Here is a 14,276-nt window from a genome sequence, read left to right on the forward strand (position 1 = left end):
CAGGCTCTGGGGTCAGACTGCTTGGGTTTGAATCTAGATTTGCTAGCTGTGCGGCCTTGGGAGAGTCACTTCCCATCTCCGCTTCCATTTCTTCATATGTGAAAGGGGAATCATCGTAATACCAACTTCCTTGAGCAGTCTGAAAGATATGCTAGGGTAATGTATACAAAGGACTTGGCAGGGTTTGCTGGTTTGATTATTGTAACTATTAAGACCAAGGAAGTCACATTGACATGGAGACAGACCACCACAGGGACAGAGGATAAACAATCTTCACCTATGACTAACTAAAAGCATAATTTGCGTTTCCTTCTGAAGCAGTCAGACTTAAAAGCAGAGTTTACAAAGATCTGTAACTCTTTACTTGGGCCTACAGAGGCCCAGTAGGTCACTAAAAGCAGAGAAAGGCATGGCTTTCCTGTTGTATCCTTTATTACTCTAAAACTTTGGATATAGGCATGTTAATCACTTAGGAAAAGTTGGCAAAATCAGGCTTATTAGACCCAAATTTACCTAACCTACCTCACCCCCCTTCAAGATGGATGACACCAGGATAAGAGATTTAGGGGGACTCTCAGATACACTCAGAGGTCTCCATTACCCTAAACCTAGGGTCACCTTGATTCCAGCAGAACCCCGCATGACTAAGACCACCCCAATCATCTCATGGGAACCAAATTGGCCTTCAAGTCCTGAGGATTCCTCTGGAGTTATGAACCTGGACTGAGATAACCGGACCCCAGGTGGCCTCAGCACCCTATAAAACTGGTCTCTGTTCTTTTGCGAATGGGCCAGTCTGATTGTCCTCTTCAGTTTCTGAAATTGAAGCCCATTTCCTATCTTTTGTTGCTTTCCTTTGTTAGGGGGCTGGCTGAATCATTGTCAGAGCTGTGTTCCCCTTCATTTTCTCTTACCTTTTAATTGAAGCTTTTTCTTGCAAATTTGTGCTGAATGCCTCGGTTGGTTTTAATTTTCATCATCAAGGACCCACTCTAGCCCACGACAGCTTCCCAGCAAGGAAGAGGGACCTTGTGGCACACTTCTGTTCACAGTCAGGAGGCATTGTGGCTTTAGGAACTTTTATTTATGGGAAGGATGAGGGTGATGAGGCTGCACAGCGGGTGGGCAAGGGCATGAAGCAATGCATGGGCTCACTTGGGGGGCTCAGCGGCAAGCACGGGGAAGCAGCCCTCACGATGCCACTGCCTGTCATGCAGGCGACGCACAGACTGCATCTGGGGCTGGAAGGCGCCCCAATCGTTCCAGTGCCAGAAGTTGCCAGGCTCCAGGAGGTCCTGGTATCCACGGTAGCCAGGATACTGATAGCCGACCCAGCTGGGAGAAAAGGGAGAAGGACCGGGTAGAGTCAGCCAGCCCTGCTGCTGGACCTCCAACCCTGCCTGGACAGGAAGTCCTCCACCTGTCCCTGCAGGCTCCTGCCATCTCCTACCCCCCGGGGCCAGGCTCAGGTCACAGATTTCTCTGTCCCCGCTTTGCCCTGGCTTTGAAGACAAAGATTTCCTCTCTCTGATAGACCTCAGTTTCTTCTTCTAGCCAGCGGGCGTGGCCACAGTGACCTGTTTTTAAGAGTGTTTGGGGCTGGGGTATAGCTCTGTGGCAAAGCACTTGCCTAGCAGGCCCAACACCCTGGATTCCTTCCCCAGTACTGCCAAAGAGAAGAGGACTTTGGAGGCTGAATGGAAAAGTACACCCGGAGTGCTTACTAAGTGTGTGGTAGGAGGATGAACACATATCCCACTGAAAGAGTTGCTGTGGGGATCAGGGAGGAATGGGGTCAAATAAGTGAAGTAGGGTTGGGGCAAATAAGAGGGTTTTTGAAAATGGGTTCCTGCCTGCACGGTGGCACATGTCTGTGATGCCAGCTCTCTAGGAGGCTGAGGCAAAAGGATTGGAAGTTCAAGTCCAGCCTGGACAATGTAGTAACTTATTAAAACTGTGTCAGGCCGGGGATTTAGCTCAGTGGTTCTGGTGCCTGCCTTGAAAGTCCAAGGACCCGAGTTCGATCCCCAGTACCAAAAAAAAAAAAAGACTGTGTCAAAATAAAAAAACAGCCTGGTATGGTGGCTCACGCCTGTACTGCCAGCACTTGGGAGGCTGAGGCAGGAAGATCATTGCTATTTTGAGGCCGAGGCTACATTGTGAGTTCAAGGCCAGCCTAAACTGCTTAGTGAGACCCTGTCTCCAAAAAAAAGGGTAGGGTTATAGCTCAGTGCAAAGGCCTGGAGTCAATCTCCAGTGGCAAAAATAAAAATAAAAAAAGAAAGGAAAGAAAAAGAAAACTTTCCTTTGTGTATGAGGAGCTGTGTGTGGCCTTTGGGATGCGTGTTGCAGTTCCGATCCTAGCTCTGCCCTGGACCAGCTGGGAGAGTTAGGTAGATGAGTAGCCAACTGTCAGGTGACTGTGCAATGGGGATGCTAGGCACCTGCCTCTTCTGCTGTCTGAGACTCAGTAGCTGATCTTTCACAGTGGTTGGCACAGTGTTCTGTCCCTGGTAAGCACTCAAAACAGTCACTATGGGCAGTGGTTCACTCCTGACTTTTCACTCCCTCTGTTGGCAGCATCCTGCCAGGCCTATCACGGCCCCTGCTCACTCTGCCAAGCCTGGATTAACTTTCAGCCCCACAAACAGCTGGGCCCCAGACACATCCACCCTGCTGGCCTCCCCCAGCATGGAAGCCTTATGTGGCCATCTCTGGCTGGCATCCTCAGATGCTCTATCCCAGGGGAAGTAGCGTCCTTAAAGGCAGGGACTGCACCTTCTTTCTCTCTGGGTCCTACAGCATGCCTAGCACAGTGCCTGGCTGTCTGCCAAGGCTCAGTATACTTCCAGTGGCTTGGACGGTAGGGAGAGACAGGTTTCAGGGAAAGGGAGTGGAGAAAGTAAAAAGCCACACTCCAGAAGTGCTTTAGGAACTCAGAGGAAGTTCGAGGATGGTGGTGTAGAAGGCTAACTCAAGCCCAGGAGACTAGCAGTACCTGGCTGGCTGGAGACAGGAGGAAGGATAAAGTGACTCCCTTTGGCCACCCATCCTTTCTCTGTGTCCTCACAGATATGGGTCATGGGCTGTGTTTGGAAAGCTTCAAATCCTGGGCACTGGGAGAAGACGGGGCCCTTTTAGATGAGGGAGCCTCAATGCTGAGACAGAGAGGGGCCCAGCCTCCTCGTTGACAGCAGGAGGTGAAGGCCTCTCAGAAGCCACTCTGCTCCTTCTCCAGGTGCTCCAGATTTCTCTGCACATTCCTCTTCTCTAGACTCATGCGGACCTATCCATCCACATCACCTCTGACTCCTGACATGGGTCCTTCAGTCCCACCCTGGCTTAGCAGCAACCATTCTCCCCAGCAGCTGGCTTTTTAGAACCAATTGCCAGATTTGTTTACACTGATGCAGAATTCCTCAAGGTATGACTCTCTTCCCTGGAGGGATGAGTCTATGTTGGCAGAATACAGAGACCAGCGCTGGGCACCCTGGGGAGGAGCCCGGTCTTTCCTAGGAACCTGATTGATGGCACATCCTAGAAGGGCACAGCTGCCTGTGAGCTGTCTGTGTCCCAGGAAGGAGCTGGGGACCTGGCAGGAGGGATGCTTACCTTCCACTGGAGACCCTCACACTGCCCATGCAGTCACAGAAGCCATAGACCCAGAGGCTGGGCACGTCATCCTCCTGGATCGCCATGGTGTTGCCCTTGAAATTGGCCCCTTCAAACAGGGAGATCTTGTGCTCCTGGGTGTCCTGGGAAAGGAGAGCTGTGTCAGGAACAGGAAGCAGGAGTGGAACAGAGAGAACAGACTTAGTGGGAAGGAGAGGCTGAGCGGGCTTGGGCCAGGATTGCTGCTGCCTGGCCTGGAAGGGTCCACTGCATCTGGGAAAAAGGGCAGAAGCCCCCAGGTCTTAACACAGTCCCGAGGATGAAGTGAGTTAATCCATACACAGCTCTGGGCACAATGCTTGTCCACCCAGAGTGACCAAAACTGTTTTCATGATGATGATTGTCGGGGACATAGAGGCTCAGAGAGGTCAAGTTTCATAGCCAGTGAAGGGCAGAACCTTTCAGTGAAAGGTTCCCACTCCCCTCAGCCCCATCTGTGTCCCTGTGCTAGCAGCCGTTTAATCTAATGGCCTTTTGTAAGTGCTTCTTACAAACGGAGTAAAGTGACAAACAGATCCGGGGGTCATGAAAGACACCGGTGGAACAGAGCCAGGTTGGAATCTTGCCTCTGACATCTGTCTGTGGGTGCCTTGGGGGACTTTACCCTGCCCCTCTGAACCTCGCTTTTTTCACCTATAGAATGGGGTTACAGTTGCCTCATGCCTGGGATTGTGAGTAATCATTCCTCAGCTCACGGTTGAGGGGTGACTGTGAGAGGTCCAGCTTCGAGTCAGTGCTGGCTTGCGCTGATTTTTTTTCCAGCACTGGGGATGAAAGCCCTGGCCTTGTGTGAGACAGGCAAGTGCTCTGCCACTGAGGTGCATGCCCAGCCCAGAATAGTGTTTTAATGCTGCAAGCCCCCAGGCCTCAAGTTTTAAAGTGGCCTGTTATTTCTGAGGGCAGGGATCACACCTTTTCCAAAGGAATCACAAACTGCTACAGGCTCAGGGATGAAGTGCCCAGGGATGGCCCAGCTAGCGAATCAGAGCAAGGCCAACCCCAAGCATCTCTGGGGTCCACCAGGCTAAGTCTGATTCCCAGCCCTATCACTGAGCAGCTGTGTGACCTTTGCCCTTCATTTTCCACTTCGGAGCCCCAGCTTCCTTGTCCTTAATGTAAGTGTTATGAAAACCTCTGCCCCCTAGGACTGTTGTGGGATTCCATGAAATGCAGGAAAGCACACAGTATACATAGATCTCTCTTTTTGAGGGGGTGGGTACTGGGGATTGAACTTGGGACCTTGTGCTTTTGAGGCAGGCACCGGAACCACTGAATTAAATCCCTGGCCCCCAGCACATAGTATACAGTAGGTGCTTAATGAATGGTTGGTATGATCGCCTACAATTATTCACCACTGAGAAGTAGGGGGCCAGATGTAAGTGCATCTGTCTATGAAAGACTCCAGAAGAAGGTTGTAGATGAAGCAAGAGTCAGCTAATTCTTCCAGAGGGAAGGAAAGTAGATCAGGGAAGGTTCCATGGGAGAAGGGATATTTGACAAGGGCTTTGGAGGTTAAATAGAAGTGTACATGGCAGAGAAGAGAGGGAGGGTGAAGGAAGGCAATGAGTAGAAGAGAAGGTACAGGCAAAGGTTGCCAGGTTTGAAGGTGCATGGTGGGTGTGTTGAAAAGTATGCATCAGTGTGGCCAGGATGTAAGAAGGTAAGTGTGGTGTGAGGGGGGATCCAAACACCAGGCACCTTTGCATGCTGGGAAAAATGCCCTTGGTATGACTGCCAGTTCACACTAACCTCTTAATTAGTAACAGCCTTTACTTCTTACTGCTGAAGTCTTGGGAAGGTTAAGCCAGTCCATGGCTCCTTGCTGCTGGTGGGGCCAAGACCAAACTCCTCACCGTGGCCTGTGACGCCCTGCAGGACCAAGCTTCGGCCGATGCTCCCTCCACTCTTGCACCCCTCTCCCCTCCACTCCCTCTGCTGCAGCCACTCCCCAGTTTGTCCATGCTTTGGGTTCTTTGCATACACTGTTCCCGGAAGGGTTTTCTACCACCCTTCACGTGGCCAGTGGTTCCCAACCTTCCAGAGCTGTCTAAAATATTATAATTCTAATATGTAACCAATAATAATAATTTTTTTGGAGCACTGAGGATTGAATCAATGGCCTGCATACTGAGCTACATGCCCAGCCCTTTTTTATCTTTAATTTTGAGACAGGATCTTGCTAAATTACTAAGTTCCCCAGGTTGGGCTCAAATATGCAATCTTCTTGCATTAGTCAGAGTGCTGGGATTACAGGCATGCACCACCATGCCTAGCACCATTATAAAAATATTAACATGAGATTTTACATCAGTTTTTTCTGTACTTTCAGAACAGGTGTGTATTTCATACTTACAGAGCATCGCCACTTAGAGTAGCCAAAATTCAAATTCATTAGCCACTGAATTCAAATTCAGCCACTTGTAGCTCGTGCCCAGTATATTGGACAGCATAGATCTAGAATAGTGATGGCAAACCTTTTAGAGACCAGGGACCAAACTGCAACCTAGAACCCACTTATTTATCGCAAAGTGCCAACACTGCAATTAAACCTGAACACTGAGATTTTAGTTTAGAAAGAACAGTTCTACATTAACATCTTTTGACTTAAAAGAAAAACACAATAACACGCTTGCCATAGGTTCACCACCACTGTTCTAGGAGTTACCAGAAGTGCTTTAGCTAAGGCATTTCCCTCCAATAAGCTGCCTTAACTTAGATGGTCATAGAGAGGCCATTAGAGGATTGAGAGATAAACCTATGAATTCTTTTTTTTTTTGGAGACAGAGTCTCACTATGTAGCCCAGGCTGACCTTGAACTCATGGTGATCCTCCTGCCTCAGTCTCCCAAGTGCTGGGATCACAGGCATGTGCCACCACACAAAGCAAACCTATGAATTCTTACAAACAGTAATTCAGTCTCAAATTCTGAGAAAAGCACTGGCAATACTCTGGTTGTCTAATCCATTAAGAGAAGCTTGGTGATGTCAAAGCAGCTGCTTGTTGGTACCTGACCCCTTCAAATGGACATTCATAATAATTCCTTATGGATATTCCCATAGTGGGAGACAAATATTGGGTTCCATCAGGGGCTAGCATTGGTGAGTTAGAGGTAGTTGGCTCACGACTCATAATTCTGAAAACATTGAAGCACATGGGGATACCTGCATTTATCTAGACTGATTCTTCTTTATGCTGACTTCAGTATTATGATGCTAATTCAGTGTACTGTCTTATTATCCAGAGGTTCCAGCTGCCTCCTCACAGCCTCCCCTTCTAGCCACTGCGTAAGTTTCAACCTGCATGTTTGGTGATTTGCATGGACATTGGGGTTTTTTGATTTTTGAGACAGGGCCTTGCTATGTAGTTCAGGCTGGGCTGGAATTCACTGTGTAGTCCAGGCTGGCCTCGATCTCGCTGTGATCCTCCTGCCTCGACCTCTTTAGTGGTGGGATTACAGGCGTACGCCACCAGGCCCAGCTTGGATATTGGGTTTTAAAACCACTCCAAGAGGACATAATGTGTACTCAGGAACTTGAAACACCTTGCAAAGAGAGTCAAGGAAGTCCCTGGAATTTCTAGCTCTGACAGCTGGAAGGTGGGTCTGACCTCCATAGCAGAGGGAATGGAGATCACCTGGTTTCTGTTTGTAACTGCCCAGGATCCCCAGCTTGGGCTGGGTACAGATCTAGTGGGTTGGATGCTTGCTGGATCCACGAGCACAAGACCCTCCTGCTCCTTGACAACCCACAGGTCCCCCACCTCCCTGCCCTATTCCCTCTTCCTTTCCCTGGCCCACGGTCAGACGTCAGACTTTGGATCCATCCTGCCTTGCATAACTGACTCCAAAGCACCTGCTCCAGAGCCACTCACCATCCTCACAGGTCGGAAGGACATGAGCCGGTCACTGCGGTAGCTGCTTGACCAGGTGTCCCAGCGAGGGTACTCGCCCTTCTCCAGGACGAACATCTCCCCTCGGAAGCTGGACTGCTCAAAGGCGACCCAGCTGGATGAGAGAAGGACCCGGAGGGGCAGAGGCAGAGAGGAGAAAAAGCATTAGTAGATGCTCCTCTCCCTGCTTGTATTCCTGTCTCCCTTTGCAAAGCAGGCCTGAGGCCAGCACGGTCCAAAGTGGGCCTAACATATCTGGGCTTGCTTCTAGGCTGTGCCCATACCAGCTGTATGACTATGGGCAAGTGGCTTCGCCTCTCTGACCCTTACTTTTCTCATGTGCACTAATACACTTATTTTCTTGAAGTTGGTGAAAGATTACATGAAATAATGTGTATAATTATCTGCAAATGTAGGATTCACACAGGCTGTGAGTACTTCAAGAATCTAGGGCCAAATAACTCAGGCATTTTCTGTTAAGCCTGATTATAGCTAAAGTGTCGTTAACGTTTACTAATCTCTCTTTTTATAATAGTGGAAGAGCAGGCCCCAACTCAGAGCCTTGGGCAGGCAGCAGTATAATACCACTGACTTTGTGTTTACTGTTTTTTATGGAAACATTTGACTTAAAACAAGTGATACTAGCTTTCTGTTTATAAAAAAAGCAATGCAAAGGTTATTTTTAAATATATATATTCAAAATATATACGCTTGAGTTTTAAATGAACAATTTAAAATAAAATCTATTAAATAGCCAATAATTCCAGAGGCACACGGTAAGAGAAAAACTGACACAAGTTTGGTAAAGACTGGCTTGGCATCTAGGAGATACTCAGGGCCAGGTATGGGATGGTGGGAGGGAATGAGTATACTATCTAAATCTCAGATACCTGTATGAATCAATATGATATGATAGTGCAAATGAAAGTGTTTGGTCTTTAACAAGGACAAATTAGGAATCTGAAATCAAATGAGGCTTTTCCTGACATTCCCAATGCAGCTGGATTAAAGATGGAGGTTGGAAGGCCTGGGGGTTCTAGGGAGAAAGGATGGTCCTCATTCTATGGAGGAGAAGGTCAACTAAGGGGCCCTGGGCCTGTGCTGTCCATGAGTTCAGGAGTTCTTAGGAAGCAAGAAAGTGCCAAGGGGACACCCATGTAGCATCATATTCCTAGGGACTATCCTCTCCCCAGAAATGACAGTGATGAGACAGAGTCATGGACTGAGACAAAATGCATCCCAGGAGTCTCAGGCCTTTGTCTGAGGGATGCATCTACCACACTTGAGGGACAGACTTGAAAATGTGGACTTACTGTTTTGAAATAGAGCTGAATCTGCCTCAGTTCTGCCTGGTCTGGAGTCTGGAGGACTGATGGATGGATGGATGGTAGAAGGACAGGTAGATGAATGGATGGATGCGTGGATGGCAGATAGATAGATGGGGAGATGGCTGGGTGGATGGATGTCTGGATGGATGGATGGATGGGGAAGTGGATGGATGATGAATGTATGGGTAGAGAGATGCATGAGTGTGGGGGCGCATCTTGGAAGGTAGAAGAGTGTAGGTGTTAAGCACACAGACTCTGGAAGCCAACAGACCTGACTCACTATTTGCCCTGTGACTTCAGACAGTCACTGAAGCTCACTAAGACTGATTTGGACTTACTACCCTACTCAGCCTTCCCCAAACCTCCTCTGTCTTCTTCAGGAGGTTTTGAGGGCCTGAGACAAGAGGGAGGGATTTGACATATTTCTCTCAATGCCTTTCTCCTCTTCTATGAATCTGTGGAGCTTGCATGTGAGAAGAGGGAAAGAGCAGGACTCTGAATTTACAGACATGGAAACTGAGGTTCAGGGGGGCGAAGTTCCTAGACTAAGTTCTCGCAGTTGTGTCAGGTGTCAGGAGGAGGTCTTCCAGGGCTCAGGCAGCCATGTCTCCCACCCTGTGTTGCAGGTACCTCCCCCCACTTCGCCTCCTCTTCATCCTTTCTCCCTACAGCCCTGCTGGCCTGGACCCAGCCCCAGGCCCTGGACCACAAGTCTGTTTTTACCTGCTTTGTGTGCACATAGAAAGACCAGCTGCATCTGTGTCTCCAAGGAAAAACAGTCTGAGTTTGAGTCACCAGCACCAAAAACAGCATGAAACCCCAGGCTGGCCACATCCGGCAGTTTCTGTTCCCAGCTGGGCTTGGGGACTGTGGGCGGGGCTGAAGTGGTGTTAACCACACCAGGGGTGGGGTGGGACAGGAGGCACAGTGGCCCCTGGACCAGGGTGCCTTGTCTATACTCACAGAGTGATGGCATGTTGGGCACCTGCTATGTGTGGCTGCCCACAAAATGCCAGCTCCATTCTGCATTACCTCCTACAGACCTTGAATAATCCTGTGTGGGTGAGTAGGGACTGTGCTTCTCCCCATTCCAGAGAAGAGGAAACCGAGGCCTGGAGACAGAGCCAGGCAAACAGGGAGTCGGAACTCAACCCAAACTCGTCTGACTTCAAAGCCTCAAGCTCATCCCATCTCTGCGATTTGCCCAAGAGGCCCAGAATGCAGGCTGATCATGTCCCTGGGGGCTTTGTGGGGAGGAAACCAGGGCAAGTTTTGTCCTGGACTGGCCCGGGGCCCTGACCTCTGCTCACAGAGGCCCAAGGGGGACAGCTGGTCTGTCTGAGGGACAAGGACTTCTATTTTCTGTGGGGACCACAAATGCCAAGAGATGTCCAGATTCGGGCCAGTCAGTGAGGACTGGTGCTTAAGAATGCTGGGAATGAAATCAGCCAACCTGAACCAAATTCAGGTTCAGCTGCTTACACTGGGTGACGGTGGCCACCTGTCTGAACCCTGCAGAGCCTCAGTTTCCCCACCTGTTAAATGAGGATAAGAACAGCCCTTTCCTCAAATAGCATGGTGCAATCGCCAGGGGAAGCCCTGATGCCTGATTCCTTCTGCATGCTCTAGGGCCACACGATGCACAGGAGAGGGTCAGCAAATGGACATGTGGCTCTTTGGCTTCTCCCTGCCCTCAGCAATGGGCTAAGATTCCTTCTATACCAGGAGTGGCATTTTCCTGCAGCCTAAAACCATGGCTCATTGTCAGTGTGACCTTCATGAATGGGGCCACTGCCCTGAGCCTCAGTCTCCCCATCTGTGAGATTGGAAGGATGATCATACTTCCCTCTCAGGTTTGTGGTCCGGATTGGGAATAAGAGAGGCACCGCTACACCATCCAGGCAAAGAGAAGGCACCTGCTGAATGCTTTGCTACCATTGTTGAGTTATCATGGCCAGAGGGTTGCCCAGAGCCACACTCACGGTCCACAAGTGACGATGAGGCTGTGCACTCGGTCGAAGCTGTGGTCTCCCAGGTTCGGGCACTCTCTCGAGAACTCCACGCGCCGGCCTTGGAGGTTTTCCTGCTCAGAGACCACCAGCTACAGGAGAGAAGCCCCCAGGAGGCTGCAGAGTGAGGGACACAACCCAGTTCTGTGCCCCTGAGGTCTAAACAAGCTGAACCCAGGTCAGAATTCCTTACGCATTTGTCCCCATCCACACAGGGGTGCGGGTCATATGAGCCACAGTTTGTGGAAGGATCGTGTCTTTCTGCCTCCTGACTACTGAGCTTCAGGGCTGCACCATCCTCAGGAACATAGGGGTGGGTCTCCCTCCCAGGCCTTTCCTGTCTCTGTGCTATTTCTGGAAGACCCTCGCTGCCACACACCCCAGTCCTGGGGCCCTCACTGCTGCACTTGTTCCCTAACTCATGTTCTGGACTAGAAGCCATGGTTCTGCTTTGATTCGAGACTCAGATGTCACCTCCTGGAACCCTTCCCAGATTTCTCCTCCTCCAGCCAGCCCTGTGTTGGGTCTTGACTGTGAGCCCCTACTTGCTCACCCGATTACAGCCTAAGTGACAACATTACAGAGTCTCTTCTGCAGTTTCAGGCTTCTCTTTCTCCCTCTTCCCATTCCTCTCAGTCTTTGTCTCTCTCCGCCCTTCTCCCCTTTCTTCAGCCCCTCTGAAGTAAGGGTTCTCCAGGGTCTGGGCCCCTCTGAGTGTGTGTCTGCAGCCTCAGATATAGGAAATGCTTGGTAGTCTTCTCTGACGACTCAGCCAGCCTCACCCTGCTGAGCCTTGCAATTGGGCTCTTTATCCTCTTGCTGTCCCAAGTCGGGAAAACATGGAGGTTCACTTGAACTGAGGCACCTGCTTGCTCTCTTGGAGCCTCGGGTTTCTTGCTGTAGAAAGGAGGCTCCCATTGCCTACACCAGGCACTTCCACTTCTATGCTGGTCCACTGGAGAGGCTCCTGTGTGAGAGCTGGGGACTGAAACATGATTGTCCCAGCCAACAGGTGCCATGGCCTGCACCTGTTGCCCCAGCTACTTGGGAGGCTGAAGTGGGATGATCCCATGAGCCCAGGAGTCGGACAGCTTGGATAACATAGTGAGACCTCTCTCAAAACAACAAAAGAATGAATACCCCAGGCACACTGTGCCACCACCCAGAGGAGAGATCCTCAGCAGGAGAGTGACGACCTGCTCTGAACCGTCACAGACACAGCAGCCAGAACAAATGACTCCTGAAATGCTCACCTAGATGGAGGCGCATTCAGAATCACGTAGTCAGTGATGGGAAAAAACGCAGAATAAGCACACTCAGCATTTCAATAGGCTAAAAACAAGTCTACTTTTAAAGGAACAGTGTACAGCACCATAGAAATATATAGCAAGCACGTAATGAACACAGGAGGAGAGACTGGCAGTTGTCTGGAAGCTTAGGGTCCAGTAGAGGATTTTTACCAAGTCCTGGGTGTGCTCTCTCCCTTTCTCTTCCCCTGCCCCCCCCCCCCGTACTGAGGATGGCACCCAGAGCCTCATGCATATGAGGCAAGCACTCTACTGAGGAGCTATATCCTCAGCACTTTTTAATTTTTATTTTGAGACAGGGTCTTGCTAATTGGCCAGGCTAGCATTTAACTTGAGATCCTCTTCCTGCCTCAGCCTCCAGAGTAGCTCTAATACAGGTGTGCACTGTCCCACCAAGGTGAGTGCTGGGTTTTATATGGATAGTGTGTTTGCAGGTGCTGGTTGCATTGTTAAAATGACTTCTCAAATAAAACTACAGAAATGAAAGCAGCCCGCCTTGAGTGGACCATGTGGGAACATGCCACGCATGGGGAAGGTGGCCAAGTCTGCACTGAGGGTAAAACCAGACCAAATCAAGACCCTGGGGGCAGGTGCCTTGCTCTCCAGGGCCTTTCCAGCCTGGATGCTCGGAGCAGTTTCCAGGAGGGTGTGAGGCCAGCCTGCTGCCCTGGCCCTGCCTCTGAGACAGGGGGCACCTGCAGCTGAGCCTGCCCACTTCCTCTTCTTTCCCTGCTTCTGGCTTTAACACATCCTCTGCAGGCCTTCTCGAGCTGTCCCTTTATTGCTTGTTCAGTGGCTAAGTGCCGTGTTTTGGTTTCATTTCCCAACTCCGGAAAGGGCTCCTTCATATCAGGTGTGTTGAGACCCCTGACCATTTTCTTGGGCTCCCGACTGGCTGGGCACAGGTGTGTCTGGGAAGGAAGGGAGGGAAAGAAGCCAAGGAGGAGAAAAAGAGGCAGAGGAAGGAAAGGATGGGAAGATGGAGGATCAGGGGAGGAGGAGAGAAATTTGGCAGAAGAGGAGAAGGAAGAGGTGGGAAGGAAAGAGGTAGGGAGAAGCGAGGAGGAGGAGGAAGAAGAAGAGGAGGAAGAGGGAGAGGAGGAGGAGAAGGAGGCGAAGAAGGGAAGGAGGGATGGGGAGGAAAGGGGCCCAGTCAAGCTACCCCACACCCAGATCCTTCCCCGGTAGCTCCTGGGTGGCAGGTCCCCCACCTTGGCGCTGGGTACGGGCACGGATGCTGGGGCCAGGGCAGGGCTGGGCCCCTGGGCTGGTCCTGAGGGTGGGGCCCCCTTGCTCTTGGCATTGGGCCCCGGGTTCACTGCCACTGTGGCTGAGGCCTTTGCAGCCTGAGACATGGTTCCTTCCTGCAGAGCGAGTAGAGAAACCTCTGGCCTTAGTGAATTTAGGGGTGGCACCTGCAAGCTGCACCCCGCTTTCATGCCCCCTTCACCCTGTGTTTCCAAGCTCCTCAAACTCATTTCCTCTCTTTTTCTTTGGAAGTATACGGCTGGAAGTGTTTTTGCTCTATCTCTGCTTCCCAGCCAAGAATTTCCCATCCGAGTCCACTGACCCCTTAGATATCTTCTGCCAGGCCTACTCTGACTGCGCTGTGCCTTCCGCTAGGCTAGTCATGCTTTCCTCCTCCCCTTTTCCCTCATGTGCCTTCCCCAGTCTCCTGCAGCTCTTGACCAACATCTCACTTACTTGTATTTGCAACCTTGGTTTGCCTCATCAGATGTAGAACAGTGAGGAGCCACATTTGGGAGGCCTTAGGCACGCCAGGGACCATCAGGAACCTAACTCCACCCATCTTGCCCTGCCTATAAGCCAGAGGAATGATGGGGTCGCTGTGACCCCTGCCTGAGCCGAGCCTTCTGAGACTGGGGGAGAGAGGTACCCTGCCTGGACCACTCAGCAGGAGGCATCCATTTTCAACTCCAGTTTCCAGCACATGGACCCAGGTGGGTGGGTATCAGATGCTCTGCCTGGCATTTAATCTCGATCTGTTCACCCCTCTCTCCTCAGTGCTTGGCTTGGTGCCTGGCATACAGGAGCATCTCATCTGACATCTG

At 50.7% G+C, this 14,276-nt stretch overlaps 1 protein-coding gene across 1 annotated transcript; it reads right to left on the minus strand.

Moving 5' to 3' along the window:
* Positions 1 to 1,072: 1,072 nt before the first annotated feature.
* On the minus strand, positions 1,073 to 13,559 carry Crybb1 (crystallin beta B1). The gene is made up of 5 exons (XM_004843357.2): positions 13,374 to 13,559; positions 10,871 to 10,989; positions 7,543 to 7,675; positions 3,613 to 3,755; positions 1,073 to 1,335 (listed from the first exon to the last, which is right to left on the minus strand). Exons 1-5 carry the CDS (start codon positions 13,557 to 13,559, stop codon positions 1,152 to 1,154), a joined length of 765 nt encoding a protein of 254 aa, XP_004843414.1. The 3' UTR covers positions 1,073 to 1,151.
* Between the last annotated feature and the right edge of the window lie 717 nt (positions 13,560 to 14,276).

The sequence above is a fragment of the Heterocephalus glaber genome, unplaced genomic scaffold, assembly GCF_053883595.1.
Source record: "Heterocephalus glaber isolate CG9 unplaced genomic scaffold, H.glaber_assembly_v1.0 deba00001687, whole genome shotgun sequence".
Taxonomy (NCBI): domain Eukaryota; kingdom Metazoa; phylum Chordata; class Mammalia; order Rodentia; family Bathyergidae; genus Heterocephalus; species Heterocephalus glaber.

Coding starts and splice junctions, on each gene's coding strand:
- Crybb1 (XM_004843357.2), bottom strand. CDS start 13,559: ATGTCTCAGGCTGCAAAGGCCTCAGCCACAGTGGCAGTGAACCCGGGG. Junction 10,990..13,373: donor GCTACCGGGGAAGGATCTGG/GTGTGGGGTAGC, acceptor TCTCTCCTGTAG/CTGGTGGTCTCTGAGCAGGA. Junction 1,336..3,612: donor GTGAGGGTCTCCAGTGGAAG/GTAAGCATCCCT, acceptor CTTTTCTCCCAG/CTGGGTCGGCTATCAGTATC.